General features: G+C 41.9%; 1 protein-coding gene across 2 annotated transcripts in view; it reads right to left on the bottom strand.

Annotated features, from left to right (window-relative positions):
- TET1 (tet methylcytosine dioxygenase 1) overlaps positions 1-18,892 on the bottom strand; it is a 169,359-nt gene that overhangs the window by 126,194 nt on the left and 24,273 nt on the right. For both annotated transcript variants that reach the window (XM_066348947.1, XM_066348948.1), the window contains exon 2: positions 15,776-17,770. In XM_066348947.1, the coding sequence (XP_066205044.1) occupies positions 15,776-17,659 (1,884 nt within the window). In that variant the 5' untranslated portion in view covers positions 17,660-17,770. The remainder of the gene's footprint in view (positions 1-15,775; positions 17,771-18,892) is intronic.

The following is an 18,892-nucleotide window of genomic DNA, read 5'->3' as shown; positions in this document are numbered from 1 at the left end:
CCCCCCCCTCCTTCCTCTCTGTCTTTCTCCTCCCCTCCCGCAGCCAAGGCTCCATTGGAGCAAAGATGGCCTGGGCTCTGGGGATGGCTCCTTGGCCTCTGCCCCAGGCGCTAGAGTGGCTCTGGTCGTGGCGGAGCAGAGCATCGCCCCCTGGTGGGCATCGCCCCCTGGTGGGCAGAGCATCGCCCCTAGTGGGTGTGCCGGGTGGATCCCGGTCGGGCGCATGCAGGAGTCTGACTGTCTCTCCCTGTTTCCAGCTTCAGAAAAATACAAAAAAATAAATAAATAAAAAATAAAATCAATACGATAACACGTTTAAAAAAAGACTAAGTGAGATAATCAACATGTCATTGCTTAAGACGGTACTGGGTAAATAATAAGTATTAAATATAAGATAGTTGTTATTAATTCTTTCAGTTATCAATGTTTACTAAGTACCAGTTCCATATCTACGATGATAAGCATAATTCAATTCAACCAATATTTGTTTGGTGTGTCCCAAACACCAGGTACTATTAGGGAGAGAAATGAAGGGCAAGAAAAAAATCCTACCAGAGAACTTTCTACATAGTAAAAAGTAAAGTTCACTTGTAATTTTGAAAAACAAAATACTCTAACCATGTGGTGGCGCAGTGGATAGAGCATCGGCCTGGGATGCTGAGGACCCAAGTTGGAAATCCCATTGTCGCTGGCTCACAAGCATGAGCACAGGGTTGCTGCCTTGAGGGTGGGATGACAGACAAGATCCAATGGTTGCTGGCTTCAGCCGAAACATCACTGGCTCAAAGCCCAAGGTCACTGGCACGAGCAAGGGGTCACTGGCTCGACTGCAGCCCCCAGGTCAAGGCACAAATGAGGAAGCAATCAATGAACAACTAAGGTGTTGCAACTATGCGTTGATGCTTCTCATCTCCCTTCCTGTCTATTCCTCTCTCTCTCCCTAAGAAAAGAAAAACAAAATAAAAACAGTAAGCACAGCAACTAAAGAAAGAATAGATAAAATAGAACTCATCAAAACTGAAAACTTTTGTTTCAAAGGACATAAAAGAGTGAAAAGACAAGTCTCAGAGAGAAAATGTTTGTAAATCATATTCTCATAGAAATCTAATATTCAAAACATATAAACAGCACTTGGAAAACAAAAACAAAAAACCCATTTTAAAAATGAGCAAAAGACTTTGCTAAGATTTGAGTGTTTCTACCCTGCCTCCCAAATTCATGTTAAAATCCTAACATGCAATGTGGTATTCTTAGAAGGTACTTGCATGGTGCTACCAAGTCATGAGAGTGGAACCCACATGAATGGGATTAGGTCCCTGAAAATCAAGCTCCGGAGAGATCACTACCCTCTTTTTCATCAAGTGAGGACACAGTGAGAAGGAGCAAGGAATGAATCAGGGAGAGGGTCTTCACTAGAATTTGACCCTGCTGGAACCTTCATCTTAGACGTTGCAGTCTCCAGATCTTTGAACGAAGAACTGATACATTCTACGACATGGATGAACCTTGAAAACATTATGCTACGTGAACCAGGCATAAGAGACCAACTATTGAATGATTCCATTTGTATGAAATGTCTAGAAGATGCAAATCCACTAAGACAGAAAGCAGGTTAGTGGCTGCTAAGAGTTGTAGGAGGAACAATAAAGAGAGACTGCATAATGTACTGAGTTTCTTTATGGAGTGATGAAAATATTCTAGAATTAGTGATAACAGTTGTAAAACATTGTGAATATACTAAAGAACACTGAACTATATATTTTTAAAAAGCAAATATAATTTGTGAATTAAATTTCAATTTTTTATTTTTTAATTGTTTCACCCCCTTTTACAAGTGAGAGGAGGGGAGCTAGAGAGACAGAATCCCGCATGTGCCCCAACCAGGATCCACCTGGCAATCCTGTCCATCTGGAACTATACTCACAACCAAGCAATTTTCAGTGACTGAGGCAGAGGATCCATAGAGAAATCCTCAGCACCCAGCTCGTACCAATCCAGCCATGGCTGCAAGAGTGGGAGGGAGAGAGAGAGAAAGAGAAAGAAGGGGACTGGGGGAGATGGAAAAGCAGACGATAGCTTCCCTGTGTGCACTGACCGGGAATTGAACCTGGGACATCCATATGTTGGGCCAACGTTCTACCACTGAGCAAACTGGCCAGGGCCTCAATTACTTTTTTAAAAGAAAAACTTTAATGTTTAATTCTCCTTTCCCATAGTGGAAAGAGTGTATCTATTACTTATTGGCTATGGTGAATTAAAAATTTTTTTTTGTGATAGAGACCGAGAGAGGGAGAGAGAAACAGAAAGCGAGAGGGAGGGAGAGAGATGAGAGGCATCAGTTCTTCATAGCAGCTCCTTAGTCGTTCATTCATTGCTTCTCATATGTGCCTTGACCTGGGGGTCTCAAGTCAACCCAGGAAACCCGTGCTCAAGCCAGCGACATGGGGATCATGTGGATGAACCTGCCCTCAAGCTACTAAGGTAGCACTCAATCCAGTGACTTTGGGGTTTTAAACCTGGGACCTCAGCTTTCCAGGAAGATGCTCTATCCACTGTGCCACCATCAGTCAGGTTGAACTTTAATTTCCAATTTGGGAAGAAGAAAATGGACCTGACTTAAAAAACAAACAAACAAACAAAAAAACCTGTACCACAAACTTCAGGTTCCCAAAAGTGGTACAAGTTTAGCAATCATTAGGCAATCACATTATTAAAATGCTAACAGTTTTGCCCAGGTTGATTCACTCAGTGAATAGAGTGTTGGCGTGCAGTGCGGACATCCTAGGTTCCACCCGAATCAGAACACACATGAGAAGTGACAATCTGCTTCTGTCCTCTTCCCTCTCCCCTTTCTCTCCCTCTTCCACTCTTGCACAGTGGCTCAGTTGGTCTGCAAGTCAGCCACAGGCACTGAGCACAACTCAGATGACTCAAGCATCTGTCCAAGACAGGAATTGTTAGGTGGATCTTAGTTGGGGCAGATGCAGGAGTCTGTCTATCTGTCTCCCCCTCCTCTCCCTTAAAAATCAAATAAATAAAACATAAATAAAATGTTAACAATTTTGGTTATGCTAATGTTTTAAATTTGAAATAAGTGACTAATGATTCAAGTGACAGCAAACAATTGGAAATGGGAACCAAGATATATACAGAAAAAAGTTCAGCCTGACCAGGCGGTGGCACAATGGATAGAGCATCGGACTGAGACACGGAGGACGCAGGTTTGAAACTCTGAGGTCCCTGGCTTGAGCACAGGTTCATTTGGCTTAAGAACAAGATCATAGACATGACCCCATGGTCGCTTGCTTAAGCAAGGGGTCAGTTGCTCTGCTGTAACCCCCCTGGTCAAGGCACATCTGAAAAAACAATCAATGAACAACTGAGGAGCTGCAACGAAGAACTGATAGGTAGGTAGATTGATCGATAGAGGAGAGACAAGGACATAGACCTGTTCCTGTATGTGCCCCAAACGGGGCTCAAACTGGCAACCTAGGTGCTTCTGGACAAACCTCTACCCAACCAAGCTATCCACCCAGAGCGCAACTACTTTATTTTTAAATTTTTAAATATTTATTGACATTAGAGATAGAGAAAGGAAAGGGGATTGGAAGAGGAAAAGAAAAGGAAGGAGGAATGGAGGGAGGGAGAGAAAGAAACATCGCTTTGTCCCACTTATACATTCATTGGGTGATTCTTTTTTTTTTTTAATTTTTTTAAATTTATTTATTCATTTTAGAGAGGAGAGGGAGAGACAGAGAGAGAGAGAGAAAGGAGAGACAGAGAGAGAGAGAAGGGGGGAGGAGCTGGAAGCATCAACTCCCATATGTGCCTTGACCAGGCAAGCCAGGGTTTTGAACCAGCAACCTCAGCATTTCCAGGTCGACGCTTTATCCACTGCGCCACCACAGGTCAGGCCATTGGGTGATTCTTGTATGCACCCTGACCAGGGATCGAACCCACAACTTTCACATATTGGGACGATACTCTAACAAATTATCTACCCAGAAAAAGTCATTATTTTTTCTATATATTTTTTAACTTAAGTGAGAGGAGGGAAGAAGAGAGACAGAACCCTGCATGCTTCCCAACAGGAATCCACCCCACATTCCCTGTCCGGAGCCAATGCCCTGCCCATCTGGGACCATGCTGGCAACTGAACTATTCTTAGCACCTGAGGCAGAAAATCCATTGAGCCATCCTAAGCACCCAGGGCCAACATGCCTGAATCAATTGAGGCATGGCTGCAGGAGTGAGAGAGAAAAAGAGAGAAGGGGAAGGGGGAGGAGCGGAGAAGCAGATGGTGCTTCTCCTGTGTGCCCTGACAGGGAATCAAACCTGGAACTTCCACACACCAGCTCGACCCTTTACCATTCAGCCAACCAGCCAAGGTTTATTTTATTATTTCAGTACAGAAAAAACACCAGAAGCAAATATACCATATATTCATAGCAGCTGCCTCATGGTAGTAAAATTATAGTTTTTTTGTTTTTGTTTTTAAACTTTCTAAATGCAAATTACATTACTTTGATTCAGTATATTTTATTACTTTTTAAAGTAACCCAGCATATTATATAAAACTGCAAACCCTATAGAAAAAAATTTAAGAAAAAAAACAGTCATATATTTCTAATATACTCATATCTCCCTATGTATAAGATGTACCCTTTTCAAAAACTTTGGGGTCCAAAAACTGGGTGTGTCTTAAACTGTGATTGTGGCATTTCCAATGTCATAGATGGAACTGAGGATGAGGCAATATATGAAGACAGTGATTTGTCATCACACACAGATGAGGATCAGCTAATGGATGGGAGTTTTGACAGTGATCAGAAGTTGTATGAATTTTATGATGAATAAAACTGGAGTTCAATAACTATATAATATTTTTTTTCAAATTTTGGACCCCAAAATTAAGGTGTGTTTTATACATGTGAGAGTATTATATATGGGAAAATATGGTACACCTCCTTCATCAAAAAAATCTACTCCTCAGAGGTAAACACTGTAATACTTTGGTTTGGTAGGTATCTTTCTAGAATTGTTTTTCTAAATCCCATTTACAATTAGAAAAACACATGCTTTTGAGCTTTCATGCTTCTTTTCCTTTAGAATTCAGACTTGTCCAAACCTTACATCTTATAATATCTCAATCACAAATATATATGGCAGTAATTTTTTTATGGCAGTAATTTTAAACAACATAAGCAGCAGCTTTTAAATATTTTTATTTATTTATTTTAGTGAGAGCGACAGACAGGAAGGTAGAGAGAAGAGAAGCATCAATTCTTCATTGTGTCACCTTAGTTGTTCATTGTTTGCATTCTCATATGTGCCTTGATGAGGTGGGTGATCCAGCTGAGCCAGTGACCTTAGACTCAAGGCAGCAATCATGGGATCATGTCAATGGTCCCATACTCAAGCTGGTGAGCCCATGCTGAAGACAGCGACCTCAGGGTTTTGAACTTGGGACTTCAGTGTCCCAAGTCAATGCTCTATTGACTGTGCCAGCACTGCTCAGGCTATGAGATACAATTTTTAAAAGAGACATCAGTATATGAGAATGGACTGAATCTGCCCAATCTATGATAGTGCACTGGAGGATGCGTCAACCTGGAATACTGAGTTCACTAATTAGAAAACCTGGGCTTGCCTAGTCAAGGCATAAACAAGAAGCAACCAACAAGTTGATACATCCCACTCCTGCCCCTGCATTTCTTTCTCTATTCTCTCTCTGAATCCAATAAAAACTTTTAAAAAATAAAATAAAAGGCCTGACCAGCCTGACCAGGCAGTGGTGCGGTGGATAGAGCGTCGGACTGGGACGCAGAAAACCCAGGTTTGAAACCCCTAAGTCGCCAGCTTGAACACAGGCTCATCTGGTTTGAGCACAGGCTCACCAGCTTGAAACCAAAGTCACTGGCTCGAGCAAGGGGTCCCTTGGTCTGTTGTAGCCCTCCAGTCAAGGCACATATGAGAAAGCAATCACTAAGAAACTAAAAGTGCCACAACAAAGAATTGATGTTTCTCATCTCTCTCCCATCATGTCTGTCTATCCCAGTGGTAGTCAACCTGGTCTCTACCACCCACTAGTGGGCATTCCAGCTTTCATGGTGGGCGGTAGTGAAGCAACCAAAGTATAAATACAAACATAGATTTAACTATAGTAAGTTGTTTTATAAAGATTTATTCTGCCAAACTTAGCAAAAATCTGACATAAAGTACTTGGTAAGCAATTATTATTATATGCTTTAACTTGCTGTAACTCTGCTTTATAAATTTTATTTATTTTTTTAATTTTTATTTATTTATTTTTTACAGAGACAGAAAGTGAGTCAGAGAGAGGGATAGACAGGGACAGACAGACAGGAACGATGAGAGATGAGAAGCATCAATCATTAGTTTTTCATTGCGCATTGCAACACCTTAGTTGTTCATTGATTGCTTTCTCATATGTGCCTTGACCACGGCCCTTCAGCAGACCGAGTAACCCCTTGGGAGCCAGCGACCTTGGGTTTAAGCTGGTGGGCTTTTTGCTCAAACCAGATGACCCACGCTCAAGCTGGCGACCTCGGGGTCTCAAACCTGGGTCCTCTGCATCCCAGTCCAATGCTCTATCCACTGCGCCACCGCCTGGTCAGGCTGCTTTATAAATTTTATAAAGTAAAGTTACCTCCCTACTTTATAAATCACCATTACTGTGGAATCGGAGGGCGGTTAGAAGATTTTACTACTAACAGAGATACAATAGTGGGCGGTAGGTATAAAAAGGTTGACTACCCCTGGTCTATCCCCTATCTGTCTCTCTGTCTCTGTCACAAAAAAAAAAAAAAAAAAAAAAATCACCCTGGCTGGTTGGCTCAGCCAGTGGGAGAGCGTCGGCCTGGCATGTGGAAGTCCCAGGTTCGATTCCCAATTGGGGCACACAAAAGAAGCGCCCATCTGCTTCTCCACCCTTCCCCCTCTCCCTTCTCTCTATCTCTCTCTTCCCCTCCTGCAGCCAAGACTCCACTGGAGCAAAGTCGGCCCCAGTGCTCAGGATGGCTCCATGGCCTTCACCTCAGGCGCTAGAATGGCTCCGGTTGCTAGGGAGCAACGCCCCAGATGGGCAGAGCATTGCCTTCCTGGTGGGCATGCGGGAGACTGTCTCTCTGCCTCCTCGCTTCTCACTTCAGAAAAATACAATAAATCAATAAATCAAGATCAGCATGGTTTTGTTGACATAATTGGGATTTACACATGCAAGGATCCTAGACTTCAAAGGCTTCTTTTTCCCTTATGGTCAGCTCTGCAGTTAGGTATGCTACTGAAGTCTCAGTAGTGATCCAAAAAGATGTCCTTAAATATTCCTTAAAGGTGTATTTAAGGACATATAATGTCTACCCTCAATTGAAGGAATTGGTAGCAAAAATTTGTTCCATATGCCACATACAACATATGCCAAAATGAGAGCCAGCTGTTTGAAACACCAAGAAAAGCATTTGCCAGAAAAGACTTGTATTACCTCACTCACTTTAAATGGATAAAATAAAACTATGGCAACCAATTTTTAAATGACATCTGAAACTAGACTGTTATTATCCATAAGATAGTGGCTAGTCAGTGGCTCAATCTGTGTCATATATAAAATATTACTTTTAGCTCAACATAAGCAGGTATTAATATTTTTCCAGGTGGAATTTGCATTAGCTAAACAGGGGTCCCCAAACTTTTTACACAGGGGGCCAGTTCACTGTCCCTCAGACCATTGGAGGGCCACCACATACAGTGCTCCTCTCACTGACCACCAATAAAAGAGGTGCCCCTTCCGGAAGTGCGGTGGGTGGCCGGATAAATGGCCTCAGGGGGCCGCATGCGGCCCGCGGGCCGTAGTTTGGGGACGCCTGGCTAAGAAGATAGCATATTTACAATGTTATCTAATACACTGCTATTTAAATTAACCAAAAATATAATAATCCTTTAATATTCTAGAGAAAAAATCCAAATTAGCTAGAATAAATACTGTATTTCCCTCATGTATAAGATGCTCTCATGTATAAAACAAACCTTAATTTGGGGGCTTGAAATCTGAAAAAAAATGTATTACATAAAGTTATTGAACTCAAGTTTTATTCATCATAAAATTCATACAACTTCTCATCACTGTCAAAACTCCCATTGATTAGCTTGTCCTCATCTGTGTCTTATACTATCTCATCCTCAGTTCCATCAATGGCATTTGAAATGTCACAATCACAGTATAAGATGCACCCAGTTTTTAGACCAAAATTTTTCCAAACAGGGTGCATCTTATACATGGGGAGATACGTATATGAAAAATTGTTTCACTATAGCAAAAAACTGCTCATTTAATCATTCAATTAATGTTAACTACATAAATTATACTATACCAAAACATCTACCTAAAGACATATATAATGCAATATTCCACTCTTACAAGCATACATACAAACAACTATGTTTTTAGGGTTTTTCTTGTTTGTTTGTTTTTTTACAAAGACAGAGAGAGAGTCAGAGAGAGGGATAGACAGACAGGAACGAAGAGATGAGAAGCATCAATCATCAGTTTTCGTTTAGACACTTTAGTTGTTCATTGATTGCTTTCTCATATATGCCTTGACCATGGGACTACAGCAGACCGAGTAACCCCTTGCTCGAGCCAGCAACCTTGGCTGGTGAGCTTTTTGCTCAAACTAGATGAGCCCACGCTCAAGCTGGCGACCTCAAGGTCTTGAACCTAGGTCCCCACATCCCAGTTCAATGCTCTATCCACTGCACCACCGCCTAGTCAGGACAAACAACTATGTTTTATTTGCTCTTATTATTACATATTGAAAATTATTTTTGAAAGTGTACCCTGTCCAAAGTACCTACTCTCTATGTCTTTTAAAAGGCCCCTGCCTGATCAGGAGGTGGTGCAGTCATGGATCATGAGCTTAAGACCCTGAAGACCCAGGTATGAAACTCTGAGGTCACCTGCTTGAGCATGGGCTCATCCGACTTTACCAAGGGCTCACCACCTTGAGCACCAAGTCCTTGGCTTCAGCTTGAGCATGAGATCATAGACATGACCCCATGGTTGCTGTGGCCTGAGCCCAGAGGTCGCTGGCCTGAACTCAAAGTCACTGTCTTGAGCAAGGGGTCACTGGCTCTGCTGGAGCTCCTCAGTCAAGGCACATATGAGAATATAACCAATGAATAACACAGGTGCTGCAACTATGAGTTGATGCTTCTCATCTCTCTCCCTTCCTGTCTGTTTTTCCCCTGTCCCCTTTATAAATAAATAAATAAATAAATAAATAAATAAATAAATAAATAAACCCTCCCACCCCCCTAGCTTGGTAACTCTCCCAGAAGAGCAGGGGTTGTCGATTCAATCCTCAGTCGGGGCACATACAAGAACAGACTGAAGTTTCTGTTTTTGTCTTTCTCTCTCTCTAAATTCAATCAATATAATTTTTTAAAGCCTCCAAACCCCAGCATTACTTCTATCTTTATTGAAAAAATACAGTAATGCAGGCCTGACCTGTGGTGGTGCAGTGGCTAAAGCATCGACCTGGAATGCTGAGGTTGCTGGTTCAAAACCCTGGGCTTGCCTGGTCAAGGCACATATGGGAGTTGACGCTTCCTGCTCCTCCCTCCCCCTCTTTCTTTCTACTGTCTCTCTCAAAAAATGAATAAATAAAATCTAAAAAAAAAATTTTTTTTAAGTTAAAAAAATACAGCAATGCATATGTCTCAAATGCTAAATGACAAACACACATAAGGAATCCGTAGCCAAGAACAAATTCCTGGATGACTATGAGTTATAAACATTGTGGTTTTAATTATCTGTATTTCTGAATGTGGAGAATGCTGATATAAGCTTGGCAGAAAAATAACATTTAATCTCTTGGCCAAATGATATCTCTGGGAAGACTACCTAACCATCTTGTTGTATAATTAGAGAAATATTCAACCTTACTATGAGAGACAAAAATGGAATCCATAACCCCAAAAATTATTTTTACTTCTCCCAGAGATTAGTAGTTAATATTTTTTAAAATAGCATATGCCTTTAGAGTCTAAGTATACTTTACCCCCCCCAAAATTGAAACAGTTTTGTTTAAAACTATAAATGTATTTTTTTCTCATTCCAACTCTCTATAAGTAAAATAATTCTAATGTAAAGAACAAACAAATGTATAAAATATATTGGCTTACCAATATTCTTAGGGCATCCAAACAAAGGGCCTAAAATTATTAATAAAAGCATCAAATGTACATCAAGTACGTAGAAATAAACCAATGAAATGGCCCTGGCCAATGGGCTCAGTGGATGGAGCATAGGCCCATTGTGCAGATGTCCCAGGTTCAATCCTCATTCAGGTCACACATGAAAAGTGACCATCTGCTTCTCTTCTCCTCCCTCTCCTTCATCTCTCTCTTTCCCTCCTGCAGCCAGTGGCTCAACTGGTTCAAGCGTCAGCCCGGGTACTGAATATAGCTTGGTTGATTCAATCATCAGCCCCAAACAGGGGTTGATGGGTGGATCCCTGTCAGAGCACATGTGGAGTCTGTCTATACCCCACTTCACACTTAAAAAAAAAAAGCCTGACCAGGAGGTAGCGCACTGGACAGAGCATCGGACTGGGATGCGGAGGACCCAGGTTCAAGACCTTGAGGTCGCCAGCTTGAGTGCGGGCTCATCTGGTTTGAGCAAAGCTTACCAGCTAGGACCCAAGGTCGCTGGCTCGAGCAAGGGGTTACTCAGTCTGCTGTAGCCGAGTAAGGTTTTGCAACGAAAAACTAATGATTGATGCTTCTCATCTCTCTCCATTCCTGTCTGTCCCTATCTGTCCCTATCTATCCCTCTCTGACTCTCTCTGTCTCTATAAAAAAAAGAGATAAAGTATTAAATTAAAAAGTTACCACATTTTCCTGAAAAACATACCAAATTCTTTGTATTTCTCTATGTAACTTTTCTACAAATCTGAATAATGTCAAAATGAAATATTTTTCAAAAGATAAAATATAGGCCTGACCTGTGGTGGAGCAGTGGGATAAAGCCTCGACCTGGAACACTGAGGTTGCCGGTTCGAAACCTTGGGCTTGCCTGGTCAAGGCACATATGGGAGTTGATGCTTCCTGCTCCTCCCCCTTCTCTCTCTCTCTCTCTCTCTCTCTCTCTCTAAAATCAATAAGCCTGACCAGGCGGTGGCACAGTGGATAGAGCGACAAACTGGGATGCGGAAGACCCAGGTTCGAGACCCCGAGGTCACCAGCTTGAGCGCGGGCTCATCTGGTTTGAGCAAAAAAAAGCCCACCAACTTGAACCCAAGGTTGCTGGCTCCAGCAAGGGGTTACTCGGTCTGCTGAAGACCCGCAGTCAAGCCACATATGAGAAAGCAATCAATGAACAACTAAGGTGTTGCAACGCACAACACTAATGAAAAACTAATGATTGATGCTTCTCATCTCTCTCTGTCCCTATCTATCCCTCTCTCTGTCTCTGTAAAAATAAATAAATAAATAAAATTAAAAAAAAAAAAAGAAAATATATGCCTGACCTGTGGTGGCGCAGTGGATAAAGCATAGACCTGGAATGCTGAGTTTGCCAATTTGAAACCCCAGGCTTGCCCAATCAAGTTACATACAAAAAGCAACTACTATGAGTTGATGCTTCCTGTTCCAAGTCCTTTAAAAAAAAAAAAAAAAGACTATTTATTGATTTTAGAAAGAGGAGACAGAGAGAGAGAGAGAGAAGGGGGAGGAGCAGGAAGCATCAACTCCCATATGTGCCTTGACCAGGCAAGTCCAGGGTTTCAAACTAGGGACACCTTAACATTCCAGGTCAACACTTTATCCACTGCACCACCACAGGTCAGACAATAAAGTCTTTTAAAAAAATAAAATGGCCTGACCAGGTGCTGGCGCAGTGGATAGAGCATCGTCTGGAACACTGAGAAACCAGGTTTAAAACCCAGAGGTCTCTGGCTTAAGTATGGGATCATAGACATAACCTCATGGTCACTGGCTTGAAGCCAAGGCTGCTGGCTTTATCTCAAGGTTGCTAGCTCAGCTGGAGTGCCCCCCAATCAAGGTACAACTAAGGTGCCACAACTATGAGTTGATGCTTCTCACCCCTCTCCCTTCCCATCTTGTCTGTTTCTGTCTGTCTCTGTCTCTCGCAAAAAATAAAAATGAATAAAAAAAAATTATAAAAAATAGATTTTAAAAATAAACATGCATAAATAATATATGTAGTGCTACCCTGACCGGTTAGCTCAGTGGTAGAGCGTCAACCCAGTGTGTGGATATCCTGGGTTAGATTCCTGGTCAGGAGAAGCAACCATCTGTTTCTCCACCCCTCCCTCCTCCCCCTTCTCTATTTCCTCTCCTGCAGCTGAGGCTTGATAGGCTGGAGTGCATCAGCCCACTTGCCATGAGCATCAACACTGAGGCAGTAAGATACAGAGTGACCCTGGAGGTACTGCTGAAATTTCAAGTACAATGTGAGGAGAAGTTGAGCGCAAACAAGAGAGAGGAGGTCAGTTGTGCCAAGATTTTAAAGGTCTTGTGTTCCATGCTTAACATATCTAGGCTTCATCTACAACTGGAAGGCACTGAAAGTTTTGCTCTATTTTCTTTTGTTTTGTGAGAGATATCACACATGCAAAAGACAACTAAATGTGTTCAAGTAGGAAAATCGGGGTTTCAGAAAGAAAATTTGAACTGCACTAAGGAGAGCTTGCTGAAGAACATTCTGACTTCCTGCAAACTGGTTGGCTCATAGCTATACCCCCAGTGGGCAACCCAGAGTAGAAGTGCAATAGTTACAGATAATAAAGAGAATACTAAAATTGTTCCAGTAAGAAATAAAGACTTCAACTGTAACCTGACCTGTGATGGCACAGTGGATAAAGCGTCCACCTGAAACGCTGAGGTCGCCAGTTCGAATCCCTGGGCTTGCCCAGTCAAGGCACATACAGGAAACAACTACTATGAGTAGATGCTTCCCACTTCTTCCCCCTCTTTCTCTCTCTCCCGCTCTTTCTCTCTTTCCTCTTTCCAAAACTCAATAAATAGAATCTAAAAAAAAAAGAAAGAAAGAAAAGAAAAGAAAAAAAAGACTTCACACTGGAGAGGTAAAAGTGCTCAGATCTTGTAGAATAAGAAAATCTAGCATCAAAGATAGCTAAATTTTTCATTTTGGGTGACCATGTAGATTACATATGTAAGCCATTGAACCAACAAATATGTAATGCAAGGCAAGTAGCAAGTTTAGGAAAAAAGAGAACAAATCCATTCACACCTGTTAGAAGAGATAGAGTATCTTTGGTATTGATGCCACTCTGCATTATTACAAAACAGGAGCTTACAAGAGAGGTCTTGCTGCCTGACCAGGCGGTGGCGCAGTGGATAGAGCATCGGACTGGGATGCAGAGGACCCAGGTTCGAGACCCCGAGGTCGCCAGCGCAGGCTCATTTGGTTTGAGCAAAAGCCCACCAGCTTGACCCCAAGGTCTCTGGGTCCAACAAGGGGTTACTCAGTCTGCTGAAGGCCCATGGTCAAGGCACATATGAGAAAGCAATCAATGAACAACTAAGGTGTTGCAATGCACAATGAAAAATTAATGATTGATGCTTCTCATCTCTCTCCGTTCCTGTCTGTCTGTCCCTGTCTATCCCTCTCTCTGACTCACTCTCTGTCTCTGTAAAAAAATACATAAATAAATAAATAAATAAAATTTAAAAAAAAAAAAAAAAGAGAGAGGTCTTGCTGGTAAAAAACATTGCTACTAAGTGTTTCAGATGTATGTCTGAACTCTTAAGCACTGGCAACATTATAATCAATTCTCATATTGTAAAGTTACTTGAGTAAAGGAAGATTATTCATTGCAGATGGTTTGAAATAACAAAATATTTTCAAAATACCTTAAATGTCCATCGATCAATATGTTTGGTTAAATGTCTGATCTTTTGTTTGCAATGGCTCAAATAGGAAGTCAGTATTTTTGGACAGATAATTTAAGTCATGAATAAGATAGGGCCTGACCAGTAGTGGTGCAGTGGATATAGCATCAACCTGGGACGCTGGGTTCCAGGTTCAAACCCCAGAGGTTGCTGGCTTGAGCCTAAAGGTCACTGGCTTGAAGCCCAAAGTCACTGGCTTGAACAAAGGGTCACTGGCCCGCCTGGAGCCACTCCGCCATGGCACATATGAGAAGCAATCAATGAACAGCTAAAGTGTAGCAACCACGAGTTGATGCTTCCCATCTCTCTCCCTTCCCGCCCTCTAAAAAAAAATTAAAATGAAATAGGAAAGGTTGACTGAATTTAAGTTCAACTTTTCAACTATTCTACCATACCTATATTGATAACAGACACAAAATAAGTATTAACTAAAAGTGAGTGAGCTGAAAATCATAAAACACCACAATTGACTGGTGTTTTCAAGGTCTGAAAAGCACATTTGAGCATTAACCTAGCTTCATAAAATCCTTTTCTTTTTAACTTTTTATTTATTGATTGATTTTAGAGAAAGGGTGGAAGAGATAGAAACATTGATCTGTTCCTTTATGTGCCCTGACCAGGGATTGAACCGGCAACCTTTGGGTATCGGGATGATGCCCTAACCAAGTGAGCTCTTTGGCTAGGACCATAAAATCCTTTAAATAAAGTCTCAGTCAACCAATACTTTTGCTACTTTAGGTTCATGGAATGTAATTATGAGAATTTGTATTTATCTATCACAGGGGCTATTATAGGAGATACAGGATGCCCTAAACCAGGGAAGGGCAAAGCAGACACGATCTCTCCATGTTGCCCAAGCTAGCATGCAGTGGCTATTCATAGTCACTATCCCACTACTGATCAGCACTAGAGGTTTGATCTGCTCATTTCTGCCCTGGGCTGGTTCACCTCTCCTTGGGCAACCTGGCGGTCCCTCACTCTTGGGAGTCACCATATTGATCCTGAACTTAGTGTGGGCACTATAATCCAATACTCCTGGTCTCAAGAGATCCTCATGCCTCAGCCTCCAGAGAAGCTGAAACGACAGGCGCACCAACCATGCCAGGCTCAGCTTCTAATTACCATTTTAATCCCAACAATCCTGTAAGAGATGTAGAATAGGTAAAAATTCTCCTGCCAAAAACTGAGAGGAAAGCTGTGTTACTGTTATACCTCCAAGACAAAGTTTCAAGATTAAGCATGCAGTTTAGTGTTTCAAAAGAAGTTTAATTCCTCTGGTTTCTCAGGCTGCAAGGAAGTTAATCAATTTGTTCTACTCTTAAGATTTATTTGAATCAATCACTTCCAAAAAGGACACATACCTAGTCAAAATGAGGTATAGTAGAAATATTTGCAAAACTACATTTTATACATTTCCCTTATGTCTCCATCAAACTCCATAATGAAAAAGACTGTAGTCTAGTTTTCTGAGACAGATTCTAAAAACAAGCTCCTGTGTCACTGCCCTGACTTGTGCTGGCTCCGTGGATAAAGCGTCGACCTGGAATGCTGAGGTCGCCCGTTTGAAACCCTGGGCTTGCCTAGTCAAGTCCAATAGGGGGGGGTTGATGCTTTCTGCCGCCGCCCCCTCTAAAATGAGTAATTTTTTTTAATCTTAAAAAAAAAGAGACATACTGCAGGTCTGTCTACAAATTCTCATGGATAGTTTAAAGCAACACTTTCCACCACAGAATAGGGCTATGACACTGAAGCAAACTGTCTCTGTACAGATTATTCTATCCAGTCTCCCAGGTGCCTCCCAGGTTCCTGGGTAGTTACTCACCTTCGAAGGCACAGAGACAGGTGGTTTCTTTTTCAGTTCCTCACATTTCCTCTTCTTACAGACCTGGTGGCTGTGCTTTCTGTTCTTGCAGTAAGTACACTCCCCACAGTTGTCCTTCTGTTGGCAGGGCTCACAGACCCCACATCGCTTTCGTTTCTTTTTTTCCTGAGGAGGTAGCGTAGTTGTGTAGGAAGAAGAGGAGGTACTGGCAAGTGACACTGGCCTAGACACCATTATGGTGTTGATCTGGGGGCTCCCTCCTTCGGCTGTGCTGGGAATAGCCTGGGAGTATTGGGCAATGCCTTGTGAAGCGTTGTCGAGTCCTTTCTCCAGGGCTGAGAACGAGAACCCCTGAGTGTTAGCTGGTGGAAAACTTATATGAACTTGCTTCTCGTTTTCTATATTGTTTACAACCATTGCTGGAGGTATAGAATTGATCTCTGAGTTTGATGACGGTTGAGCAGTGTGACCTGAGCCCAAAGACAAAATCTGCATAGTGCCCTGGACCTCAAGCCCACATGGAACAGTGCTCTGGGGATGAGACCATTCTGGAAAAGCATTACAAGTAGCCATTGGGTTTAGAGACGCAGAAAGATATATAGGTGGGGCTGAGGCATTACCACCACCCATACCAAGGATATGTTGATTTAGGACAGCACCGAAGAGCTCTCCTTGAACTGAAATAGTACCAGGTATCTCTGGTGGGCCTGGGGTCTTACCCAGAACTTCTCCATGAACTGGATTAGCACCAGGAACTTCCCATTGATGTGGAACAGCATTAAAGGCCTGTCCTAACAAAGGGTTGTTTTCAGGAACTTCCTGCTGATCTGGGGTAGCTTTGAGTATCTCTACATGATCTGGTTTAGCACCAAGGGTTCCTTGTTCTGAGCCTGCCAAGAGGAATTTTAGTAACGTGGTAGGATACATTGACTCACCAGTAGACAAATAGTTTCTAAGGTCCAAATCAGGTATAGCCTTATTAAAGCTGGAGGTGACGCAGGAATCATGTTCACTTTTGAAGGGATCCAGGTTAGAATCAGATAATTTAAGAGATTCTACTCGTGAACCCAAATCTTCTAACTGAATGCTGGTGTTTCCTTCAGAGATAACCTCGAGGGATGCTCTTTGGAGCAAAGGAGCACACAGAGTGTCCTGAGCAAACAATCTGGGGGGATCAATGACATCATTCAACGTCTCTTTAGGGAACAGTCCTTCACCACTATGGGTCCCTTCCAATGGCCCAGGAAGGATTTCTGCTGCAGGGCCACTGTGACTAGAAAAATTTTTTTTGGAATCTTCGACTCTTTGGGACAAAGATTGGGTTGTCCCTTGACTCTCACCTTTAATTAAAGATGCATTTTGTATGCCAATTAGATTCTCTATATCAGGAGGGGTTAGGGGGTCTTGTGTTGGGCCAGAATCATTCTCTGAGTGTTTTACTTCCATATGACTAAGTCCCTTATAATCACACTCATGTTGCTTTTCTAAATTCTTAGGAGGTGAAACTTTCTTGGGTTTGGCTACGACCACTGGGGGTCGGGAGAGTCGTCTGCTCAGGGAGGTGCTTCGGAGAGCCATTGTGAACCCATTGCAAGTTAAGGACTCCGGGTTCTGAAGAAGAACCTCCGTCCTCTCCAGTTTCATTCGTGCAGCTCCAGCTCTTGTCAGAAGGCTTCTGACTGGCATAGGTGGTTTGGGTTCCGTTTTTTTCTTCACATCTCTTTCTTGAATTAATTGCTTTAGTTTCCCAGGGCTCACTGTCTTGACTGATGCCACAGTTTTCTTGGCTGCTTTGGATGTCTTCTTCAGTTGACTGTTTTTCTTTTTGTTTAGATCTTCCCTCCTGACTAATTTGGAAGGCCTTGCGTGGCGGGATCGAGACATAGCTACGGAGTAGGAGAAAATAAAAGGGCACAGGGAACAGAGTCATTGGTCCTTTGGAAAGTCTCACTTTTGAGGAGAATCTGGATACACCATGGTTGAGCTTATTTTGGTCTGAAATAACAAAAAAAACATTGGAAGTGAGTCTTTTTCCAATGCATTCTCCCATATGAAACAGAGTACTTACTATCAATTAACAATTAAAATTAAAGAACTGACAACTTTTACTGTAAAAGTATAATAGACAGAAAAACTTCTAAAGTATTCTTTAAACTCTAGATTCACAATAAAACTCCTTTAGTTAGGTCCAACAAGTATCTGTTGACAACTGATTTAGCTGATGAAGTTCTTTGAATAAGGTAAGCCTGAGGGTTTTTTTAATATTAGAAATCACACTATTGTTGTTACATAGACTTTAAAGGTCTAATCCCAACCTTCACAAATGATCCCAAGATCCCTGGCTTGAAGCCCAAGTTCACTGGTTTGAGCAAGGGGTCACTGGCTCAGCATGAGCCCCACCTCCGCAGTAATGTCAAGGCATATATGAGAAGCAATCAATGAACAGCTAAAGTAAAGCAAATACAAATTAATGCTTCTCATTGATCTCCTCCTTGTTTCTGTCTTTTCTCTTTCAAATAAAAAGAAAAGAAATCATAAAAACTGTTTCTTAATCTTTTTTTTTCAGTATATCACCCCACAGGAAGAGGTATCATTTGACAGCAAATCTGTTCTAAAGCCAGAGGAAGAAGTTTATGCAATCCAAGAAACTTTACTTCTTGGAGATCCAAGATTATTCATACCACATTCCAACTAACAAATTTTGAGCTTTTCACATGCACATAAAAATAGCATAAAATCTTAGAAGTTAGTATTAACAGATTAAGTTACAAATAAGATTCACTGATCCAACAAGTATCTGTTGAGTACCTACTATGTATGAGGAAGGCACTGTGATGGGCACTGCCTACAACCAGAAATGATGTGCCTCTTTTCTCTTTCACCTGACTTATCCAAAGACTGCTGGTTCTAAAATCCCTTCTACCAAGAAACCAAAAGTCTTATGATGAATGCCTAGGCAAGGAAATTGGAAACAAAGAGAAAATTAAATAATTAAAACACCAAAGGATATTAGGCAAGCAAGATAAGCAAGGAAAAAAGAGAAAATGAAAGGGGCTGACCAAGAGCCATCACCAACTACCTTTTCTTGTCTTAGCGAGGGGCGGGAACACAACATCA

This window comes from Saccopteryx leptura, chromosome 9, assembly GCF_036850995.1.
Source record: "Saccopteryx leptura isolate mSacLep1 chromosome 9, mSacLep1_pri_phased_curated, whole genome shotgun sequence".
Classification (NCBI taxonomy): Eukaryota; Metazoa; Chordata; class Mammalia; order Chiroptera; family Emballonuridae; genus Saccopteryx; species Saccopteryx leptura.
This window is presented reverse-complemented; position numbering and strand designations above follow the sequence as displayed.